At 54.9% G+C, this 23,110-nt stretch overlaps 1 protein-coding gene across 1 annotated transcript; it reads right to left on the reverse strand.

Annotated features, from left to right (window-relative positions):
* Positions 1 to 16,131: 16,131 nt before the first annotated feature.
* LOC307182235 (uncharacterized protein) lies at positions 16,132 to 16,860 on the reverse strand (the record flags this gene model as incomplete). The annotated part of the gene is made up of 1 exon (XM_079913462.1): positions 16,132 to 16,860. The coding sequence occupies exon 1, from the start codon at positions 16,573 to 16,575 to the stop codon at positions 16,132 to 16,134; it is 444 nt and encodes a 147-aa protein (XP_079769588.1). The 5' UTR covers positions 16,576 to 16,860.
* Between the last annotated feature and the right edge of the window lie 6,250 nt (positions 16,861 to 23,110).

Below are 23,110 nucleotides of genomic sequence, written 5' to 3' on the forward strand. Positions count from 1 at the left end.
TAAATAAAATCATACATGTTCATCATGGAAAATTTCGATAACTCAGGAAAGTATAAAAAAGAAATTGCCTCTAGAGAATGAGAATACCCTCATCTCAGACCCCACAGGCTCCACAGACTGGAGGAAAGTATTTGTAAAAGACACATCTGATAAAGGACTGTTACCCAAAAATACACCCAAAAAACAAACAAAAAAACTCTTAAAAAGAACCTCTTAAAACTCAGCAATAAGAAAATGAGCAAACCAGTTTAAAAAGACTTGAGTAGACAGCTCACCAAAGAACATACACGGGTGGCAAACATATGAAAAGATACTCAACATCATAATGGCCCAGATTCAAAACACTGACAACACCAAATGCTGGCGAGGCTGTGGAGCAACAGGAACCCTTCATTCATTGCTGGCAGGAAGGCAAAATTGTACAGCCACTTTGGAAGACAGTTTTGGCAGTCTAACCAAACTACAAAACCTACCACGTGATCTAGCAATCATGCTTTTAGGCATTCACCCAAAGAAGTTGAAAACTTATGTCTACACAAAAACTTGCACATGGATGCTTTTACAGCATCTTTATTCATGATTGCCAAAACTTGGAAACAACCAAGATGTGCTGCAGTAGATGAATGGATAAACTACAGTGCATCCAGACAGTGGAATATTATTCAACGCTAAAAATAAATGAGCTGTCAAGCCATGAAAAAGACAGGGAGGAAACTGAAAGGCTACATGCTGTATGATTCCAACTATACTGATGTTACGGGAAAGGCAAAACTATGCAAACAGTAAAAAGATCATTGATTTTGAGGGGTTAGTGGAGAGGGAGGGATAAATAGGTGAGGCACAGAGGGTTTTTAGGGCAGTGAAACTACCCTGAATGCTACTGTAATGATGGATACACGTCATTATACATTTGTCCAAACCCACAGAATATACAACACAAGAGTGAACCCTAATGTCAACAGTAGACTCTGGGTGAGGATGACGTGTCCATGCAGGTTCATCAGTTTTAACAAATGTGCCGTCTGATGGGGATGGGGATGGTGATGGGGGGGGAGGCCGCGGGTATGAGGGCCGAGGGATGCAAGAACTCTACACTTTCCACCTCATTTGGCCGTGAACCTAAAGCTGCTCTAAGAAAATTAAGTCTTTTTTTTTTTTAAGAGAAAGAAAAAACTTACCCAGTCCCAATGTGCCACTAGGAGCACACATCCTTCAAAGACTGTCTACAGAGATCAAAACTGGGGTGACAGAGCACACGTTCTACACGCATTGCCGGCGAGCACCTAGCACAGTGATTCAGACCCGTCTGCCTGAACGACCGGGCCAGGAGCCCTCGCTCTCAGCCCACGGCTGCTCGGGGACATTGTGCACCCAGAGGCCAGGTCTCAGGCTCTAATCGCAGGCCCCGCCCACCCAGGGCAGCCGCACCTCCAGCTCCTGAAGGGTCAGGATCTAAGGCAGGCATGTGCCCGGGGTGCCCGCAGTCTGGGTGAGCGGGGCTCCGAACTGCCGTTTGTCCACCCCTGTTGAGTCTGGGCTGGAGCTGCCTCTGTCCCAGCTGAGCAGGGGTGGACCAGCCCCGGGCAGAAGCCCTTGCCTCTTCTGTGTCTCCGCCTGGAGTCCGAGCGGGGCCTCTCTTCCGTGCCCCGTGGGCAGAGGCCCAGGGCTGCCAATCGCCCCCTCCCCGGCAGTGCTGGGGGACGGGATGAGGAAGGAGCAGGCTGCAGCCCTCTGGTTGAAGTAATTCTCTCCCCTCCAGCGGCTCGGGCTATAGCTGCCCGTTGAACGTGACTTGAGAGGCTGGCACCAGGCCCCCTTCCGCTCCTAGAAACTGCCCCAGGACTGGGAAAAGGCTGTTAGCTGACATCGCGCACCTTCGCCAACCGTGGAGCATCGAGTTCAAGCTGGTCCGCCTTCTCCCTACCAGGCACCCCCGCGGGCCCACCTGGATGTTCATCTCGGGCCATCTCCAGGTGTGATGCTCAGGGCTTGGCTCTTCACCCAATTGTCAGAGAAAACACGTGGAAGCTGTGATGACGGGGAAGAGAGGGAGGGGGAAGGGCAGGCAGTTCCCTGAGGTCGACGCTGCAGATACAGGCGAATGAGGTGTAGGGTGGAGCCCTCGCCCCCACTTTCTTCCTGCTCTTCTCCCGTTTCCAGGGCCTGTACTCAGTGCCCTCCAGGCAAGGGACGGGGGCGGGGGGCACCTTCGCACAGAGTCTCTGCCCCAAAGGAACATGTGGCCCAAGACAGCCAGCAGTGAAACCCACACGGGACAAACGTCACAAACCACAGGGATAGACAAATAGCAGGTGATGTTTCCGTAGCGTCAAAGGTACATGCTTCTTACAGGGCAGCAGAGGTAGCTGGAAACCCAGCACCGCCTTCACGCGGCCCGGGGACCGGCAGGCCTGAGTCAGGTGTGTTCCCTCAGACCTACGCGTGCCTGATCCCAGCGGGCAGCGCACTTGCCCAAAACAAAGGAAAATGACACACAGGCAAGTAAATACACACTCCCGCACCTCCCATCTGAGAGCAACTGGGCAGAGTCCCTGCAGCACAAAATGATGTTTGCCTGCACGGCAGGGGCGTGAATCTTTTCCACAAGAGGAAACTATTTCTGCAGTCATTCTCTGCTGCTCTAACTTACAGGCTAGGTCCTCTGGGGCTGGATCTCTGAGAACTGTGCAGTGAGTTTCTTTGTTGCAGTAACAAACAAGTGCAGCTGTTGGCATGTGCCTGCTGAACAGCATGGGTCCAAGGGATGCGAAATAAGGTGCCGAAATCAGAGCAGTGAAAAGTGACACCCTAACCCGGCAAATGCCGGCACCTTGAGCCTCCCTCCCCTGCAGCAGCCAGGCTGGCTCCCCAACCTGGGAAGCTGTTCCCCCCTCCCTCCCCCTCTTTCTCCTTCCCTCTGTCTAGTGACCTCCTACTCATCCTGAATCAGGCTTGTTTTGCCCCGTGTACAGCAACCCAAAATGCTGAGACGCCAATGTTTGCAGCAAAGAGAGGGATTATTCGCAAGGCAGCCAGGCGAGGCGATAGGAAAACAAATCTCCAATCCGGCTCCCCGAAGGCAAGCGGCCAGGGCACTTAAGGGATGAGGACTAAAGAAGCAGGGTGATCTGAGGCATGGGGAGCGTGGGGAGAGCTGATTGGGAAAAGGTGTGGTGATGGTCGTTCTGCCCAGGCGTAACTAAGCTACAGGCCTCTGCACGTTCAAAAGGTCACCCACCACGTGGACATGCACGCCTGCCCAGTTGAAGGGTCAGTGGTCCCACCCAGTCTTAACCAGCTCGGTTCAAACTGGACACAGCTGACTCTCGCTCAGCTGAACTAGACGCAGCTGACTCCAACTTTCTGGAAAAAAATGGAGCAAACATCTTATTGTTTAGGCTCCATGCGGCCTGGAGAACAAGCAAGTTTTTTGTAGCAACAATTAAAACAACCTTGATTAGTAAAGGCAGGTGCGATGGAGTTAGTTAATGATCACCCTCGGTTTTGATCCTTCAGACCCAGCTAGGCCTCCCCTGTTGCAGGCCTCTGACACCCCTGTAGACCCATCCCCCCGCTGCGTCCCCACCGCACTGGGGGTCTGTGGCTACCCCTGTGACATTTAACACTTTCCAGTGTGAGCATCACCTTCTCTACTCGTCTGTAAGATTACTGGTCTTTGTGTCCTACCCACCAGTTCTCCTGACGTAGAGAAAGTGCTCGGACGTGTTTGCTAAATGAACCAGGAAGGCTAAATTATCTCAGCTCTGCCTCAGCAAGAGTCAGTGTTACAGGAAACGATCTGGTTGAAGACTTCCAGCCCTGCGAGGGCCCTGTGGCAGCCAGGCCTCCGATGAGCCCCCATCCTGGAATTCAGACCTTCTCCAGCCCCTTCCCGCAATGCATCCGGGCTGGTCTGCATGACCAACAGAATAAGATGGACATGACAGCATGTGACTTTGAAGCCACTTCCGCCTTACTCGGTCCTGGAGGAAGCCAGACACTATGCTGTGAGGACACTCATGCTGGCCTGTGGAGAGGCCCCCGGGCGGAGGAACTGACGTGCCCACAGCCAACACCAGCTTGCCCACCGCGTGAGGGAGACACGGGGTGGGGGGCAGACCTCGCGCCCCAAGCCGAGCCTTTGGATGATGCAACCTCATCAAAGATGCTGGGCCAGAACCACTCTTTGATTTGCTCCTGGAGAAATTGTGAGATTGTGTGTGTTGATGAAGGTTTTGAAGCCGAGGGTGACGTCCAGTTAAGTCCATTGCACCTGTACCTGCCCTCACCTATGAAGCTCGCTTTCATTGCTGCCACGAAAGACTTGAACGTCCTCCACATGTCACGGAGCCCAAACAATAAGATGTTTGCCCTAGCTGTTTTCCAGGAACTTGGAGTCAGCTGTGTCTAGTTCAAGCCCCAGCCACTTAAGGCTTCTTAGGACCACTGATCCTCCAACTGGGCATGCACAAGCATCTGCTTAATGACCTTTTGTCATCAGGATCCCAAAACGCCACCTTCAGAACTGCTAACTCCTCCGTCTTCTGAACAAGCTCCCGTGGAAAAGCCTGCAGCTTAACACCTGCTCAGAACAACAATGAAACTCAACTTTTTCTTATTTCCAATCACCTTTCTGCCACGCCCCACGCCTCAGACTACGCTGCTTCCTTACCCCATAAATACCCCAGGCCCTCGCCTTCGGGGACGTAGATTTGCGGTTTGTTCTCCAGTCTACTCGTCCGGCTGCTTCTGCTCTTTCTCGGCTGCAAACCTCAGTGCCTCGGTGTCTGGCTGCTACGCAAACTGAGCCAGGTTTAGTAACAGTTTTTACGGAACTTCTTATCGTAGTGATAGGTAAGTACAGACCCTGATAGGTGAGCTGGGTTGGAGCTGTCGTGGGGAGACCTGGGGAGAGCCCGGTCCGAGGGGGCTCATAGGCCCTGGGATTTGGACCAAACCAGAGAGAGCAGGTTAGTGCAAACCTCAGGAAGAGAAACCAAGGCTCGTCTCCCGGGGCCCCAAACAGGGGAGTAGGTCATAAACATCAACCAGACGCAGCTGTGGTCTAAGGCCTGCTGCCCTCTGTCCCTGAATCCTGCATCCCACTGGACAAGGCAAACAAGCTGACCTTGAAAGCCCCGGTCTTACTCAATCTTTTGACTTTACAGCAGAGGACTGACTTGTCTGCTGGGTTGAGAGCTGCGCCCCGTTCCTCTGACTCCAGCCGAGCTGCTCCGGGCTGCACTGCCCCACGGACTGGCTTCAAGGCTGATCGCCTCCCTCACCCACGCATCACCTGCCCCCGCCTACTGGCCAGGACGGTAGTCACTCCCCCAAAGGCCTGTCCTTCATGCTTCTGGTGGCTCTTGCACTAATTGCGGCGGTAACTCAACATCCAGCCTGGGCGGTGTCTGCAATCTCCTCCAGGTTCTACCTGGTGTTCCCCAGGGGACCCCTTAAATTCAACTACACAGCTTCCCACCCACCCCCAGGCCCGGGCAGGACTCTCGCCACCCAGTCCCTGGAGACGTCCTTTCTTCAGTCTCCGGAGAGACCCTTTCCTCAGAAGCAGGGCTGTCTCCCAGCCTCTGCAGCCATGTCCCCAATGTGCTGGGAGGCCCAGCAGGAGAATGAGATGCAGAGGAGAGCCTGCAGGGCAGTCTCAGAAAGGCTCTCTTCTCTCTGCACCTCCTCACTACCCTTCCATCCAGACTTCTGTGTACACTAGAAGGTTCCAGCAGTGACTTGGCTAAGCCCCTGGCTTCAGAGCTTGGGCAGGTTTACCAGATGACCTGCCGACTGTCACCTATTCATTTGTATTGAGAATATTTTCTGGATGCCTTCCGAACTCCCTCCTGGAGTTACTTAACTGGCCCTTCATTCTCCACCTCCCCTGGACCCGAAGAACAAGCCCTCTCTCTTCTCTCCTCACTTCAGACCAAACAGTGACCATCCCCCTCCCACCCCCTGCTTCTCCGCCTCCCTTTGGGTTGGATGGAAACCTACAGGTCACGACGCAGGAAGTGGTCCCTGGTGCTCTTCTTGATGAGCAAAAACAAGTTCTGAGACCTCGGGGAGTTTTTGCAAACCTTTGGAAATGAATCAGAAGTTTTGAAAGCTGAATCTTTAAAAAGGTCCCCCCGTGGCTGCAGCCAGATTTTGGCCCCTGGCTTGAGTTCTGAGCTCCCTCTGGTCTTGAGAAAGGGTCAGGAAGTGCCTGTGCTGTGCCCCCTCCCCAGGGGGAGAGCCAAGGTAGGCAGGCTGGCTGCACCTGCAGGAGCTCGAGGCCCAGGGCTCCTCTGCCCCCACCTGCGCCTGCCCTGCCCCCGGCTCCCCCTGGAAGAGTCTATGTAGGTGAAGTTCTCTCCTGCATCCCTCACTGTCACTTATCCTCTGTCTTTCTCATTCTCCAAGGCACTCATCTTTTCCTCTTGGGACTCGCTCAAGCCCACCCCTTCCGTGGCCTCAGCCCATCCTCAGTATAATGGAAGGTTTGGAGCACATCCAGGCCCAGTCATTTAGAGCCACAGTCACAATTCTGCATTTTTTAACCATTCTCTACCCGCTATTCTTTAATCGACACATTCTGCGTTTAGTAAGTGTATTTAAAAGATGGTGATTATAAGTGGAAAACCAGCTTCCCTCGCTATAACCAGAAGGAAACAATAACAATCACCATCCTGAAAGCAACACGGTAAGTCCTGCCCGAGACACTCTTGCCTTGAAAGGGAGGTCACCTCTCTCCTTTGTTACCTTTGCCAGGTTAAGTCCTAAAATCATCTCAGGTACCATCAGGCCCCAAACTTTAGTCAACAACGGACTCCCTTTCAGATCTACCAGTTTAGGACTTCCCTGGTAGTCCCGTGGTTAAGACTCCACGCTTCCACTGCAGGGGGCATGGGTTTGATCCCTGGTCAGGGAACTAAGATTCCACGTGCCACGCAGCATGGCCAAAAAATTAGAAGAAAAAAAGTCTACAAGTTACTTTTCTGTTTCTTTCTCCCCTCTCTTCCGCCCCCACCCCGTAATAATCATAACATACATGCAAACACAATCCTCTGGTCTAAAAGTACGTATGCCAAAACAGCGTTTTTGTTTTTGTTCTTTTTTTGCTAGCACCAACCACGGAGCAAGACACCAGCATTGTCTGGGGAGCGATAACAGGCTGTGTTTCCAATATCTCTGCCCACTGGCCCTGACAGATACCGTGGTGGTTCCTGCCAGGAAATCCCCTCTGCCTCATGGAAAACCCAGAGGAGGAAGTGGAGTCGCGAGGACTGTTCAGGCTCCACCCCAAGATGTTGGAGTGAAACCAGCCCATCTTCTCGGGTCCGGAAGCCCATGGGCTCTGCACACGCTTGCAGGGACCCGGGAGCCTGCGACAAGACACACACACACCACCGAAGCCCCATGCGGTTGCCTCTGCACCGTGTTTTACCAGATCCGAGCTGGTTTGGAGTCCAACTACCACTTGATAAAGCCCGCAGAGGAAGAGCTGTTGCTACCTCCGTTTTGCAAACGAGCAAACCAGGGCCAAGAGCTCTGCCAGAGATCTAACAAGGTCAGCTTCGCTCCCGCACCCACAGTGGGCATGCGTAAGTCCTCACCAAATGTATTGCCCTTCCTTCCCGAACCCCGAGGCCACTTGTGTGTTCTGAGCAGCTGTAGGGGGAGAGCCTGGGTTGACCTCTGCCCTGGTGCCCCCAGCCCACCCCGCCATGCCCACAGACTTCCCTGGGCCTCCTCTCCTGGTGATGGGGCGCCCTGTCCTGCCTTCTCTCCCCTCAGGGACCATGACACCCGTCCTTGCCTGGGCCATAGCCCCAGGGAACAGCTGGGCCTCAGTTACAGGGTTGCATCCTCACGTCAAAGACCACCCGCCACCCAACCCCTCTGCCCGGGGTTAACGGGGCTCGGCCTCGGGAGTTGGGGGCTGGGGGGCTCGGCCTCGGGAGTTGGGGGGTGGGTGCCCCCCCAGCCCTTCTCAAACCCCTGGCTCTCACTTCCAGGGCCTGGCGTGTGGCTGCCCCACAGCCTAGGAGACCTCTGTCCCCCCGCCTGCTCTGGCCTTGCAGTGGAGGGTCTTCAAGAATCTCGCATCTGACGCCTCCCAACTTTTCTCCCACCCCGGACCCCTGCTATTCCCCAAACTGTGTTTTCACCCAACAAACCACAGTTGCTGCATCATTTGTTTTCCAGATGTGATCAAAGATGGGCGGAGCTGCTCAGACGTCGCTGAGCATCAGGAGAAACTCGCTGGCTCTGCTGGGCGATGCCCTGGAGAGCCAGGGAACTCCTTCCTCGACATGCATTTGTGAGCAAGTACTGGACACTTTTTACCCACTTATACTTGTCTCTTGTGGCTGCTGGAATGAGTGACCGCAAACCTGGTGGCTCTGTCCTCACAGATCTGGAGGCCAGGTGTCTGTGGGCAGGCGGGGCTGGTTCCCAACGGGAGGCTCCGGGGAGAGTCTCCTCCTCGCCTCTTGGGGTGCTGGTGGCTGTCTGCATCCTCGGCACACCTGGCTTGTAGAAGCAACCCTTCCATCCCTGGCCTTCCCCACTCTGTCCAGGGTCTGTTTCCCAGAGAAAACTTCACACATCGTTAGAGTTCAACACATAAATTTGGGGGGACACAAAATGCAGCCTGTAACACTCAGTATTTCCAATAAAACAAGGATCTTTAGACCCACCTTCTAAACGATTCCCAAACTACAGAACCATTGAACTTCAGAAACGGGAGGAACATCAACGTCCATCCAGCCCAGGACCCGCGGGATGGGTGAGACTCCTCCACAGTCCTTCCCAAATGTCTCCCGAGCATCTTAGGGAACTCCTCTGTCCCCCGTCTCCCGAGGCAGCCCCAGACCCCTCGGGTGGCCCTGCGGTCCGGGAGCGTCATCCTGCTGAGCTGCCGTCAGGCTCCCCACCCCACCTCACCCCCTGCCCCCAGCACACATGCCGGCCCTGAGGCCGCTTGGAGCAGGTCCGAACCCCTTTCCAGGGGCGGCTCTTCAGCTGTGCAGCAGCCACTGTTCGGGTCTTCCTGCTCTGGGCTGAACGCCCCCCCTGCAGTGTCTTCCTTGTCACCCTTCTCTGGGCAGGTTCCAGTCCATCTCTACCCTTCACCGAGAAGGTGAGGCGCCTGGAAATGAAAGCAATGGTCGTGTCTATGCTGTTCATCCATCCTATGAAATCAGCCCCGCCGCTGGGATAACAGCAACGCGCAGGACGCATGGAGTCCAGCGGTCCTGACACTCATGTTCTGGCGGGGGCGGGGGGAGGAATGGTGGACGCAGAGGAACAAGCAAGGGACAGAGCGGAGCCATGCTCCCTGGAGTGGAAGCACGACCGTCAATAGTGAGGCAGGCGCTCTGGGCTGAGATCCAATGACAAGGATAGCAGCTCAGGCAAAGTCCCTAAGGTAGCAGAGCCCCCCTCCTGCACACCCCCTTCCCAAAGGCCCCACCAGCTCCTTTCTCTCTCCAGACCTTAGGTGCCTCTGAAGCAGGGCCAGCCCAGGGGCAGCTCAGCCAGTGCAGGCCCACCCAAGGTCATCGCCCTGGGAAGGAGGCTCGTCCTTAAAGACAGAGATTCCAGAATTTCAGTGGCTTCGAGGAGAGAGGATTATGTAGCAGTTTAGGCAGCCCACACTTCTCTGGACAAGCACGGGGTCCGGGTGTTTGGTGCCTTCCCCAAAGGTATGAGGCTGCTTCTGACCAGGACGAACCACGAGCCTAAAGATGGGCACAGAGGGTGCTTAAAAGGCAGGCTCTGCAGTCCTGGCTCCAGTGAACCCCGAACTCTCCCTGGGCCTGAAATGCCCACTACCCACATGGTCTTAGAAGCCCTGGACACTGAGAGACCCGGCTGAAACGTCATGTCCAGCTGCCTCTGCCCCCGGCAGGGTGAGTCCCCATCCCAGGGGGTACCAGCTCTCCAGTGGGCACCCCCTCCCCAGCAGCGATCATCTGTGCTCACGTTAGTCCCCAATACAGGGAGCTTTCAAAGTGGAGGCTTTCTTGCATCACCAGCGCCTAACACTGTGTCAGGAAATAATGGTGAAGGAAGAAAAGAGAGAAGGAGGGGAAGATGCAAGGACAAAGGAGTCCCTGAGCTCCAGCAGGAGCCCGGCTCTCGGGGTGAGTGTCGGCTCCTGTTTGCACACTCGGGCGGCTCCCATCTCCCCCTGAGCCTGCTGTGACCTTCCCCCCATCCTCACAGGCCCACGGGGAGGCGTGGGGCTCAAGGAAACACTGTGGGAGGAATGAATGAGTGAGTGAATGTCACCGCCATCACCACCTCGCTGTCGTGACCACATGGGTCTGGATGCAGGAAAACTAGTACTCCTTGAGAGCACTGGCATCCCCTCCCCGAGAACTGACTTCCTTCTGGGCCAAAGGTCAGAAAGGTGGGGGCTCCATGTTGGCTCTCAGGGGGCAGAGCAGGTGGGGGGCCGTGGGTCACCCAGCAGAGCACTGTCTGTTCCCAAAGTGACTCAGACTGGACTTGGGTGACAGCAGCCTCCCAGTGTGGGCTGCAGAGCCTGTGCTCGCCACCCTGCTCCACCCCCCAGCACTGCGCCCCCTTCCTAGTGGGCCAGAGGAGGCTCAGGCCTGGGGCACTGGGCAGAACCATGGCTTCGGGGCAGGTAAGGGTTTCATACTCTTCTTGGCTTCTCAACCTTGGCCATACAAGCACCTGGGAGCATGAAGCAGGTGGCTTAGCCCGGGATCCCTGGACCAAGGAGAGGGTCATAACATCATGGAGGGGGAGGCCCACACGTGGCCTTTCTCAAAAGCTCTGCAGGTGCTTTAGTTGGCAACCAGGAGTGAGAATCACAGCTTATAGAGAAGGCTCGGGCTGGAAGGGCAGAGGTGATGCAGGAAGCTCGTGCCAGTGCCCTAGGGCGGGGTCATCTGAGTGGGAAAGAGACCCAAGCGCCCGAGATAGCCAACAGCGGCAGGTGAGCAAGACCGAGCTTGCAGAGGCACTCGGGCCCTTTCCCAAGTTGTGGTAATAACGGAGCAGAGCACACGAGGGGCAGGTGAGGTCACCTGTGCTGGGTAATGCCGGGGGAGGGGGGGAGGGGGGGAGGAGGGGGGAGGGGGGGAGGAGGGCCCTGGTTTCCCAGGAGTGGGCTGCTCCCTCTGGAGCGTGACCACCCAGCAGAGTCCTGGGTGAAGGGGAGGGGTAGGGCAGCCATATTCATGACCCTCAAACTCAGAACCTGAACAGGTTGACAGAAAATGGGGCTGGATAATTTATCTAGATTGTTCCTGAGAATCTAGGGCATAGCCTGAATCTATTGAGAACATACTCTTAACAACTTCTTTTTTGGGGGGGAGTGGGGTACTGTGAAGAGAGAAGCATTGATCTGAAATCTTATCAACTGGTACAGTGGCCTGACATCTAAATCGTTGTCTGTCCTACCAGTTACCTGCCCTGGAATCTATTTCCCTCCTACACCGAGAGGGAAAGAACTTTGTGATGGTTAACTTTAATGTGGCATCTTGGCTGGGCTAAATGGAGCTGGGGAAACAGTGTTAATGGGTGCGTGTGTGAGGGTGTGTCCAGCAGCCATGAGCATGTGACCGGGTTCAGCAGATTTCTCTCCCCATTGTGGGTAGGCATCACCCAATCCACTGAGGGTCCCAAACAGAACAAAAAGGGAGAGGAAGGGCAAGTTCACTCTCTGTTTTGAGCTGAGACATCCACCTTCTCCTGCCCTCGGACATGGGTCTGGTTTGAGCCTTCAGACTAAGATCGGGACTTACCCTGTCAGCTCCCGAGGCTCAGGCTTTGGTTTGGACTGAACTACGTCCGCAGGTCTCCTGGGTCTCCACCCACAGCAGGCAGGTCCTGGGGCTTCTCTGCCTCCTCCGTAATGCATGAGCTGATTCCTATAACAAACCTCCTCGTGTCTCTACAGACCCTACCGGTTCTGTGGCTCTGTTTCTCTGGAGAACCCGAATACAGAACAGCTGGGATGTTATGATCATATGCGGACTGTCTTCATGGTTCTTAGAAGCCGGGGCATAAGGTGCCCTCTCTCTCCAGTCACGCATCTTCCCGTCGAGTGTGAAGTTGTAGAGATTCCTTTTCACCCCATCGGCAGCACGGGAGCCACCTCCTCCCTGCAGAGGTCATGCCTCGTGTGGGAGGGAGCCAGCCAGGTCTCCGGGCATCTAGTGCAGATGGTGGGAGGGTTTGTACTAAACCAACCCCAATCCAGAAATCCACACGCCCTGAGCTCAGTGGGTTTACAATCTAGGGTAAACGTTGATGAGTTTTATTTTGTTATGTGGGGTCCTGAGGAAGGAGACTTGGCCTTGTTCGCAAGGAATTACAATACGAGATGCACTTTGAGAGACTCATACTAAGAGGGAGATGTTTAGTCATTCACTCCAAGGGTATATGTTAAGGATCCACAACATGCTAGGTCCTGTTCGGGAGGGCTTCCTGGAGGAGGAGGCATTTGATATGGACCTTAGCAGGCCTGTCAGGAATAGATATAAATTAAGATTTAAAAGATACAGTGAAGAAAATGTATTATTTAGTATATGGAATTTGAAACATCTGTTTTGACCACAGGTAGCATAATTCATTAAAATTAATGCCTGGAAGGATTTGGAGGAATTTTTGCTTTAGTTGAGATTAGTTTTGTTTTCACCAAAGTGGTTTCACCCCAACCAGTTCCCGTAAATGCATCAGTTCAGTTCTGCTTAGCCAAATGTCAGTTTTGTGTGTGATTCACATTCCAGGCGCTCGGGGTGAGTGTCGGCTCCTGTTTGCAGGACAGCAGCGAACAGGTCAGCTCCGCTCTGCGTCCACCCTGGCGATGAAATGCGACTGTTCATCTCTGTCAGGTTATCGTTCGATGTTTAGGTGAACTGACAGCAACTCAAACAATTTCCAAGCCACAGTCACACTAAAAACTGAAATATCAAACTAAACAAAACTTCAGAGAAATATTCAACAACGGCTAAGAACATCTTATCCAATGTGAATCCCTGTAATCCTGTGAAGTGTCTTTAGAAATAATTTTCTGGGAAATTGGGAAATACCAGCAAGCGGACCATTTGCAGAGCTAGTCTCAGCAAATGGATTTTCAGAGGTGGCTTTCGGAGCCCCCGGTTTCCTGATGTGACTTCGAGCCGCCTTGGCTCCTGGGAGGGTTCTAGCTCGCTCTCCTTATCCTCTTGGGGTCTAGATGGGGCAGGGAAGCTTCAGGACTAGGGGCTAGGTAACCTGGGCCACCCCCTCACCACCACCAAGGTCATCCAGGCCACCTGGAGCCAACGTGAAGCTCTTTTTCTGTCCCCTGCAGTGTCCGGTGTAAAGAGAAAGTCACTAAAACACAGGCCGGCAGATTTAAGAAGATGGTGAAGCCCTGGTCCCCACCAGACCCCTCCCCAGGGCTCCTTCCTCCAAGGGTGGGCCCACCGGGACGCCCCCTGGAAAGCAGCTGAGGTCCATCCAGGTCCTTCTCTCATCCGAGGCCTGAAGTAAGTCACTTCCTCTCCCAGACCCCCAGATTCCCGTTCTGTTCCCCAGGCAATAGATGAAGAGATATTTCTGCTGCTTTCTTCCTGCCCTGTGGCCCCATCGAACACTTTTCGGCAACAGCTCTGCAGGGATGAGCCTCAGGGGTCCCACCTCTCACCCCAGCCTGACCCCCACCTCCCTGGACTGCTGGTGGCTTTACCTCTCTCCTTCCCTCTGTAAGTTCTAACCGTCCATGAACTGCTTGCATTGTTCTCAGTAGAACGTATTTTACACACACAAGAATATGGAGAATAAAGTAACATCCCTGTATTAGCATCCTAGAACCAGGCAGCCTAGGAAGCAAAACCTGGAGGCATTGATCAAGAGCCTCCCGGATCCCTCCTCCTCCCCCTCCAGAGGAAGCACCAGTCCTGAACTTGGAGTTTACTGAGTAGTGTTTTTAAGGAAAGAAAACCAGTTTTATACTCCACAGACTTGAGCCACTGTCCTCAGAGCTTTGGGCCTCACGGGACAGTAAGATGTCAAAATTAATGTTGGGCACTTGTGGAATTCCCCACACTTCAGAGGAAGTACGTGAAAGAAAAAAAAACTCACAAAACTCACTTACCATCATAGTCACTTCATGAAAGAAAGGACATTTAACACAAACTATAGAAAGAGCATATTCTCAGAATTTAAGAAACTGAATACATTAGGTTCATCAAAACGTCTTTATTTTTCTTGTTTCCACACAGAGCCTGGAACACTTCCTCCTGGACCGGCCTGGCATTTAGGAACCTCTCATTTAGAAACTAACTTCTATGACCTGCGTCCCTAAGAGGATGGGGACTTTCTTGGGGGGGGGGAAGCACCCGGGGGAACCACCCCCATCCAGGATGGGTGCCTACTGCTGCCACCGTCCCCTCCTCTGATTGTGCCCCACTTCTTGTCTCCCGTCTTATCTCCTCCAGATGCTCCAGCCCCTCCCCCCCAGAACCCTCAGGGACAGGAGCCTCCTGCCTTTCTTCTCTGTCTCCCCACCCTCCAACCCAGGCCCGAGGAAAGGACTTCGGCCAGACCCTGAGTCAGGGCTAGGATGGATGGGGCAGCCCTCTGTGAGGTCACGGGAGGCTGAGTGACCCACTGAAAATGTCCCCAAATGGAAAAACTTCATCGATACCATAGCTGCACCTGGGTAGCATGATACCGCTCCCACTGCACTGGGACAGAGCTGTCACTCACCCGCCCACGTGCCGGAATGAGGGGGATGGTAAAGTGCCAGGCAGGTATTTTGCAATAACTCCTCAGGTAAGCGGGCTCTGCCTCTCCCCACCCTGCGCTGAGAACCTTTGCCTTGGCTCTGGCTAGGATGATTTTCGTTGCTGTTTTTTTTTTGGTTTGTGTTTTGTTTGGTTTTGTTTTTTTCTTTTAGCCGTGCTGCACAGCTTGAAGGATCTTAGTTCCCCGACCAAGTATCAAACCCACGCCCTGGGTAATGAAAGCGCAGAGTCCTAACCACCGGCCTGCCAGGGAATTCCCCGGCTAAGAGAGTTTTTTAAAAACACAGCAACAGCACAGAAGCCCAAGTTCAAATGGTACCTCAGCTTGACGCGGGGGGCGGTGCTGCAGGCAGACCCTCGTCTCCCATCTCCATGTTCTGGACTCCCCCCACCCCTCCATGGGCGCTCCCCAGCCTGGGAGCCACTTCAGAGCCCCCCACCACAGAAAGGCCCTGAGAGGCTGCAGCCAAGGGGTCTGGGGGGGCCCCTTCCTCCCTGAGCCGTGTCCTCCTCAGATCTGACTGGGAAACGCCCCCCCAAGTGCAGCCCTCTGCCCCTTACCCATCACAGCACCTCTCGTCCTTCCCATTCCCACCTGTCCTGCCCTCCTTCAGGTGGGGCAGGGCCGGTCCTCCGGGGCCACCACCTTCACTGTAGAAGATCCCATGTCTCAAAGGCAGGACAAGCACACGCGTGCGTGCACGCGCTCACATATGCACGCATGCACACATGCATCTTTTTCTTTTAGCTCAAGTGTGAAGAACAGTTGGCTACGTGCAAAGGATGATAAACTTCGTTTGTGGTGCAGGTATGTCCCAGCCCTTGGTCCAGGCTCCGGCCTCAGGTCCTGACCAGAAGCTTAGGCAGACCCTCCATCCCCCTCCATCCCCCTCCATCCCCCTCCATCCCCCTCCATCCCCCTCCATCCCCCTCCCACCCCGTGGTGCTCACCAGCCTCCTCGTCCACGGGCATCAGAAGGGGGTCTACTGGCCATGTCCCCCACTAGGGCCAAGTGAAAGAGGGAGAGGCTCAACAGAACCCCATCGTCTGGGGCCCTTGGACACCCCCCATTCAAGCGTAGCATCACCACCTCGAAGCTCAGGTCCCTTTTATTCCGATCACCACGTCACTTTGGGGTCCTCACAACAGCCCTGCGAGGTACGGAGCACCCCCGTCGTACGAGCACACGAGGTCTCGCCAGACAGAGAGCAGACCCCGGGCCCAGGAGAGGCCAGGGGTCCCCACGGGGAGGCCCCTCCCACCCACCACCTAGACTGTCCCTTGGCGTCCCCGGCTCAGAAGCCGGGCCGGACCCCGCAGCAGGCCCGGCGTCAGGCAGGAGGGGGCGGCGGTCGGGAGGCTTCACTTCAGCATGAGGACGCGCACGAACTCCTCGTAGCTCACCTGCCCATCCCGGTCCACGTCAGCTTCCCGGATCATGATGTCCAACTCCTCCTGGGACACCTCCAGCTGGGCCATGGCCTGCTTGAGCTCATCCATGCTGATGTGGCCGTCGCCATCCAGGTCGAAGGCGTGGAAGGCTGTCCTCAGGTCATCCGCTCTGACCCGGGCCTGAACCCCCTTGGCTATCACTGCCAGGAACTCCTGGGAGCTGATGACACCATCCCCGTCCGCATCGTCCCTGGCGATGAACCCCTTCAGCGCGGCCTCTGACGGGTTCAGGCCCCGCTCCTGCATCACGGTGCCCAGCTCCTGGGTGCTGATGGCACTGTCTTTGTCCTTGTCGAATCTGTGGAAGGTCTCCATGAACTCGGCTGCCTGCTCTTTGGACAGCTGCTCAGCCATGTCTCTCGCACCTTCTACAGAGCTTGCTGCCAACCCGCCCAAGGGGCTCACGTCAGAGCTGGGACAAGCGGCGGGACCGAGGCTCTGTCGGCGTGAGGACAGAGCTCCAGCGGCAGCCTTGCCACAGGATGGGAACCTCTCCTTTTCTGAAAATCCGAGCAAAGGGAGCAAGAAGACTCCCTCCCTACCCCACGTCCTAGGGTGAAATCCTCCTCCTAGGGAGGGACAGCTGAGAAATGCAGGAACTGGAGCGGCCGGTCTGCCCAGGAGAGGTGGCAGGCACCCCGGGCCTCACCTACTCCCGATGGCCAACCACGGCACCCCAGAGGCTTTTGCCCATGTGACTCTCACAGGGACCCTGGCCAAGCTGGGGAGGGGGGCTCAAGAGGGCTTTCCCAATTTTAGAGACGAGTGGGAAGGGGAGAGGAGCCTCCCTCAGTGGACATGGCAGACACTGGAGGAGTGGAAGGGCTGTGTCCAGCGTTCCTGTGCTCTCTCGGGGCTGCTGGCCAGCTCTCATCCCATGGGGCGGGGCTGGTGGAGGGCAGATGGTGGTAGAATTGAGTGGGATTCTCCCAGAATGGCACTGCGGGCGTCATCGCCCTCCAGCCCAGTGTGGCTGGCAGATCCTTAGGCGGGGATGCGGCTGCCTGCCTTTTTGCTTCGGGAAAGCGGGGAGCCAGTTGCACGCAGAGCCTGGTGCACAGGTGGTGCTGAGACTTGTTTATTAACTGAATGTTCAAAGTGTGATTTCAGAGCTGAGGAGAAGGCTTCCTGTCCCTGCAGAATACTCCTCCTTTAGCTCCCTAGTTTCTCTGATTCCGTTCTCTTAAGACCAGGGTTCTCTACAGAGACACCAGGAAGGAGGGGACCCTTCATTTACGATCTCAGAGGGGTCCTGCCTGGGAGCTGCGGGAAGACTGGAAAGCACTGGGCTGGAGTAGGCAGCCCCTGAAGATGCCAGGGGGTGGGAGGATGTAGAATCGGGTGGCTGAAGCTGTGAACTTGGCCTGGCTCGTGGGTTTACTAAGTCAGCCCCAAGCGCAGAAACCCGTTTAGGAAACTCCCTGGACCCACGGTCTTACCTGTTTCATCTCTGCCCACTGCTCTGTGTAGCAGAGTTTAGATCAAGAGCTCGGGCCGTGGGGACCCTGCAGGAAGAGGGGCATCCCCTTCCTGGAGGATGTTGAGTCCCCTGCAGCTGTGACAGGATGGGTGACCCCCTCCAGGGCGGCTGGGTGAGCCCTTGGGGCGGAAGAGGCTTCACGTGCAGTAGCCGTGTGTCTGTGTGAGAGTGACGTGTGTGCATGAGTGTGTGTTGGTGGGAGGTGTGCAGGCCTCCAGAGCCAGCGCGAGGGCAGGTGGCTTCAGCTTCCCAGGGCTCTGACCCGGGAATACACGCCAGTGCGTCCACTGCTGTTTGGGTTTTGTGGGTGAAATACCGAGGAACCTGCAGGACAGGTCTTGGAGGCTCCTCTGCCTCCCCCGACTTGCAGGGACCTGCCCGTCCCTCCCCCTGTGCCAGTCTCCCCGGGGACGGCCCTGCCCTGCCCTTGCCCAGGGAGATCCACCCCGGGAAGCGAGAGCGGACACCGTGTAGGAGTCGCTGTCGTCCCGGGAGACTAACCCTGGCTCCGCGCCCTTCTTCAGGCCAGTAGAGATGGCGGGTGATCGGGCTGCCCTCCCAGGAGCCCTGCTGGGCCCGCACCCTGAACACAGGGCTCCCACCGAGGCCACAGAGCAGGTGGTTCATCACTGCCTTTGGACCCAGGAAGCTGTGGGTACGGGGCTGGCTCCCCGCAAGGCTGGGGCAGGTAACTTCGCCTCCCCTGTGGTAGATGTCGGGTCCTGTTTCCCACCAGCCATCTCATGGTCCCCAAGCTCACCCACCCTTATTGTTATCCCGCGTCTGAGCACCACCGCCCTGGGTCCCTTGAGCATCTTGCTTCCAAAGCCTGTACATAAGCCACAGATACGTTTCCAGGTCTCTTCTTGGACAGATGTTTAATTATTAAAACCATCTACATATTTGCAGTGATTATCCATCACTGCAATTTTCCCAACGGCCGTGGTTCACGGTCTCACCAATCCAGACGCCCTTTACCTCTCACCCCTAACTCGAATCTCAGCCTTCTTTTTCCTCTGATGGGATTCACTCCTACACCCACCTCCTCTCGTAACTCTTTTAACTCTTTTACATTCTAAGAAGTGGCCCTGAGGCTTTTGTCTTATCTACACAGCTGGTGTGTCTCCTTTCCATCCTCCCTCATCATAAGACCCTAGGAGTCCTTTCTATGCCACCATAGCTGTGGTCTCTCTGCCACAATCCTGTCCAGCCAACCAAGTTTCCTAGAAACAGAATGTGTTTCTCATACTGCTTCTTTCTTTAGGGAAATTGCTCTGGAGCCTCGTATCAGCTTTAACTGGTCGACAGTGAGGAAGAGCTCTGTACACGATACAACACAGCCCCTGGTACTCTGCCACCCTCGGTGATGGGTTGATGAGGACCTTCTGCATCTGTGTTCAGTTATGTCAGTTGTCACCAGCTTTACCCTTTCCTTGGACATCCATCCCCGCCTGTCAACACCTCATTGCCTAACCTGGTAGAGCCACGCCTATGCCTCTGCCCCATTTATCTGGGGGAGAGGGTGACGTTCATATTCACACCTGAGCTCCTGTGTGCAAAGGGCTCTAAAGGGTGATCTCATCTTGTCCTCACTGTTTATTCCTATGTTCCAGATGAAGCAACTGAGGCTCAGAGAAGTCACAAAACAGGTTCATGGAAGAGCCGGGAATTTGCATCTGGGTTTGCCTGACTGCAGAGCCCAACCCCTTCTGTCCCGCATCACGCATCACGGCACAGCTCAGCTTCTGATAACCGACCTTCACACGCCAGCCGCTGAGGACAGCCAGGCCCTGCCCCCGCAGCCCTTGGAGCCCTGGTGAGAGCTGGCAGCCAGGCTCGACCACTCCATCAACACCTGACTGCATGAACCGTGGCAAAGCATGGGCACAGCTCTGCTCAGGGGCCTGGCTTTGCTCTGGCAGAAGGGCGGGGGCTGTGGATTGATGGTAAGACCACAGACGAGCCTGAAGGAGATGTGTTTCAATCCCCGCTCTCTGCCTCTCACCAAGTACCTGGCTGGGTGGCACAGCCCAGATGATGCTGGTTACCTGATTCGAGTCAGTTTTACAGTTTAAATTAGCTAACTGGGTCGATGGATTTGGTACACAGGCGGTTCTCAGGACTTCTCTATGAAGCCCTTGGAAACAATTTTACCGAGAACGCCGTCATTTTGCAATATCCTTTCAGCCTCACCTGCAGCCGTCAGTACTCATTAAGTCTACCACTGTTCTCCTATCTTCCGGAGCATTGTGTGACAAGCTGCCCTCTCATTCTAGCTTGACCTCCTATCTTGAGACCCTCGTCTCTGGCTCCGCCGATTCCTTTGAACTTGAGGTTTTTCCCCTAATTTTATTCCAATTTCTTCACCCGTGTTAGTAATGGCTGTGCTTGCTGAACAGGTGGAAACAATGCAGGTGTTTTGAAGAGCTCTAGCCTTTAACTCTCCTTTCATAGCTTTCTTCACTTTTTAAAAGCATGCCTGACCACTTTCTGGCATCTTGAAAAGAGAGCGGAGCTTTTTCTCCTTCCTTGGTCCTCCGTTTTATTATAATTTTAACATCCTTCTGTTCTGTCCTGGCCGGAGTTCTCCTTGTCCTGCTCTCCACGCCCTCCCCCAGATCCTGGCTTGACTCGCCTGCTTGATTCCACAGCGCGCAGGATCAGAAAAGGCAGGTGTTTGCTGTTACGTGATTCTCTTTTTCTTGTTCGTAGAGCCTGTCATTTATACTGGCCCATTTCCCTTGGAGTATATTCCAAGCTGTTATCATTTACAGTGAAAAGTGCTCTAAACCAGTTCTAAATATTGGGTTCACAGTTTTTTGTTTGTTTCCTCAAGCTACACCACTTTCCCCTGAGATGCATTTGCAATTCCTTCCTCCAAGTGGACTTTATTTGTATCTAGAAGCCACAGTTTTGGAATACCCTGTTTCATTTTTAGTAAGGTGTTGGGTGGATTGGGGCACAGCCTGGGGGGCCCTTTCTCTTACTGGCCACCATGAAGAGCTCCCTCCCAACCCAGAGCACCCTCCCCTTCCCCAGCACTTCACGTGTCATGCATCGTCCATGTCCTTTCTGGAATGAAAACAGTGCCCGCCCAGGGTCTTCTCTCCCAAGGCTTCCCTCCGAAAGGTTGCCTTGGCCTTCATGCCATCAGGTCTAGGGGTCAGGGGCTGCCAGGCCCGGGGATGCTCTCCAGAGCTGACCACAGAGCAGCCAGCTTTCCCAGGTGCCAGGAGGCCCGTCTCTCCTGCATCCAGTTGGTTACAGAGACCGCACAAATGTTGGTTCTGCTAGTGCCCCACTAGCGAAAATAGCGATTCCAGCTTTTAGTCCCTTCTCTCCCAAGAACTCAGATCAGGCACGAAGCCTGTGGTCTGGGTGAGGAAATGGAGGATGGAGGGGGTATTGGAGGGTGGGGTGCCAGGTCCCCAGACAGACCCTGCACTGAGCTCACCCCTCCTGTCTCAACGTCCCCAGGTGGGCACATGGAGGGCTTTCTGTTGGTGGCTCTCAGAGCCAGGACTGGACCTTGGTTCTCCCTGGGATGCTGCCACCACACAGTTGATGACACAGCGTCATAAGCCCTCTCGCCCCATCCTCCCCATCACACAGGCCACGTGTGGCACCAAGCCCCCCCCACCCCCACCTTCACCCAATTCCGGTCGGTCACTCGTCCCGGGAGACCTGAATTCTATCCCAGCACAGCCGTGTGACCTTGGTCAGAGCCTTTGTCATCCATTCAACAGATGTGCCGGAGCCAAGCTGGACCTCGAGAGCCTGCAGTGACCAGACACTCTCCCTTCCTCCAGGGAGACCAGGGCTGGAGAGAGATTCCCTCTGCAGCTGCAGATGCCCTCGGGTCCATTCCCCAAGGACAGCCGTCCTGGGCAGCACCAAGAGGACCTGCCTTGGAGCCAGGAGATCCTACTGCGAGGCCCATTTTTGTCCCTCGCTAAGCAGTAGTACAGACCTGGGTAACTGCTCACACTTGATGGGTTACAGTGTCTGGAAAATGAGGGTGTTGCACTGGATGGTAGCTTTCAGAATTTCATTAGCAATTGAGCCACGTTGCAAATGAAATCTTACTCGTATGACAGATAATCGTTAATATTCATTGGGCTCTTACTGTTCCAGCTACCCTCCTGAACCTTCCACGCATTGACACACCGTGCCCTGGGCCACACTGCGCCCAGTTTACAGGTGAGAACCATGAACCAGAGAGCTGCAATTTGCCCAACACAGATGAAGCAGTTAAAAGCAGACTTTCCTGCTTGGCGGTGGGGAAAGGAAGGAAATCGAGTTGCTCCGCTTCACCTTCTCCTGCTTCCTTGGCGTCTCTGGAAGGACCTCTGCAGAGTCCAAGGGTCTCCGAGACCAAGTTCAAGTCCACTGGATGAATGACCTCAAGGGGAGCTGGAACTGTGATTTTCCAAGCCACTTTGCTCCTTCTGATGGCTTGTCCAGGTGCCCAGCTCACGCCCCAAGCCTCCTGCTTCCTCCACACCTCACGGGCTCACCATTAGGTACACGCATTCACACATGAAGGCTTGAGCCTCGTGCATGTCCTCGCGCACGCGCGCGCACGCACACGCATCTTCCTGTATTAAACACAAAGGTTTTCATCACCACCGTAAACTTCAAAGGCTTGGAACTTGGAACCAACACCTTTCCAGCCTCTTAGTGAGTCCCAGATCCCTCGGGGGAGAGCAGCTTGTTCTCCTCAATGTAATTAGCACCACCGCCACCCAGCCACCCACCCCCTGGCGATGGGGACTTAGAGGAACAGACGGGCCTCCTTAACCACTTACCAAGTGCGTCTTGATATCAAAAGATTTGTAGCACGGAGTTCTAGCGCCTCCGCAATATCAGTCCCGGTAATCGTTTCGGTTTGTCAATTTTTTTCAAAACATCAGATACAAGTTTGAAAGGCGCGCGGGTCATACACGTGAGCCCTGGCCCCTCCAGCCTGCTCTCCTCTGGACTCTGCCCCGGGGCCAGCCCGGAACCCCTTCCCCTGCCCACGGACAGGGCAGGCAGTGAGTGACTGCAGGACGAGCTACTTGGGAAAGATTACTGAGCCCTCAGGAGTCACAAAACATCGTCCTTTTCCCAGGAAAGCAGACTTTGACTTGTTCGGCTACTTTTATTGTGAGATTTAGCACCGATGTGCTTTGGTTTTGGGTGATGGTTTAATCCTGAATTAACCAAAGTGGCTCTCAGCAGTTAAACACAGGCCACTTTATGTCCCTGTGTCGCCTTGGGCATGAAAGCACGATGAGGCCCCCAGAGACTGAGGGTGCAGGTGGAAGGATTAAAGGCAGGTGGGGCCCCGGGGTGTACCCTGGAGGCTGACTTGAAGACCAGACGCCTGGAGAAAGCAGCAGGACCTGCCAGGAGGACCCGCCAACC

The sequence above is a fragment of the Stenella coeruleoalba genome, assembly GCF_951394435.1.
Source record: "Stenella coeruleoalba genome assembly, chromosome: 2".
Lineage (NCBI taxonomy): Eukaryota > Metazoa > Chordata > Mammalia > Artiodactyla > Delphinidae > Stenella > Stenella coeruleoalba.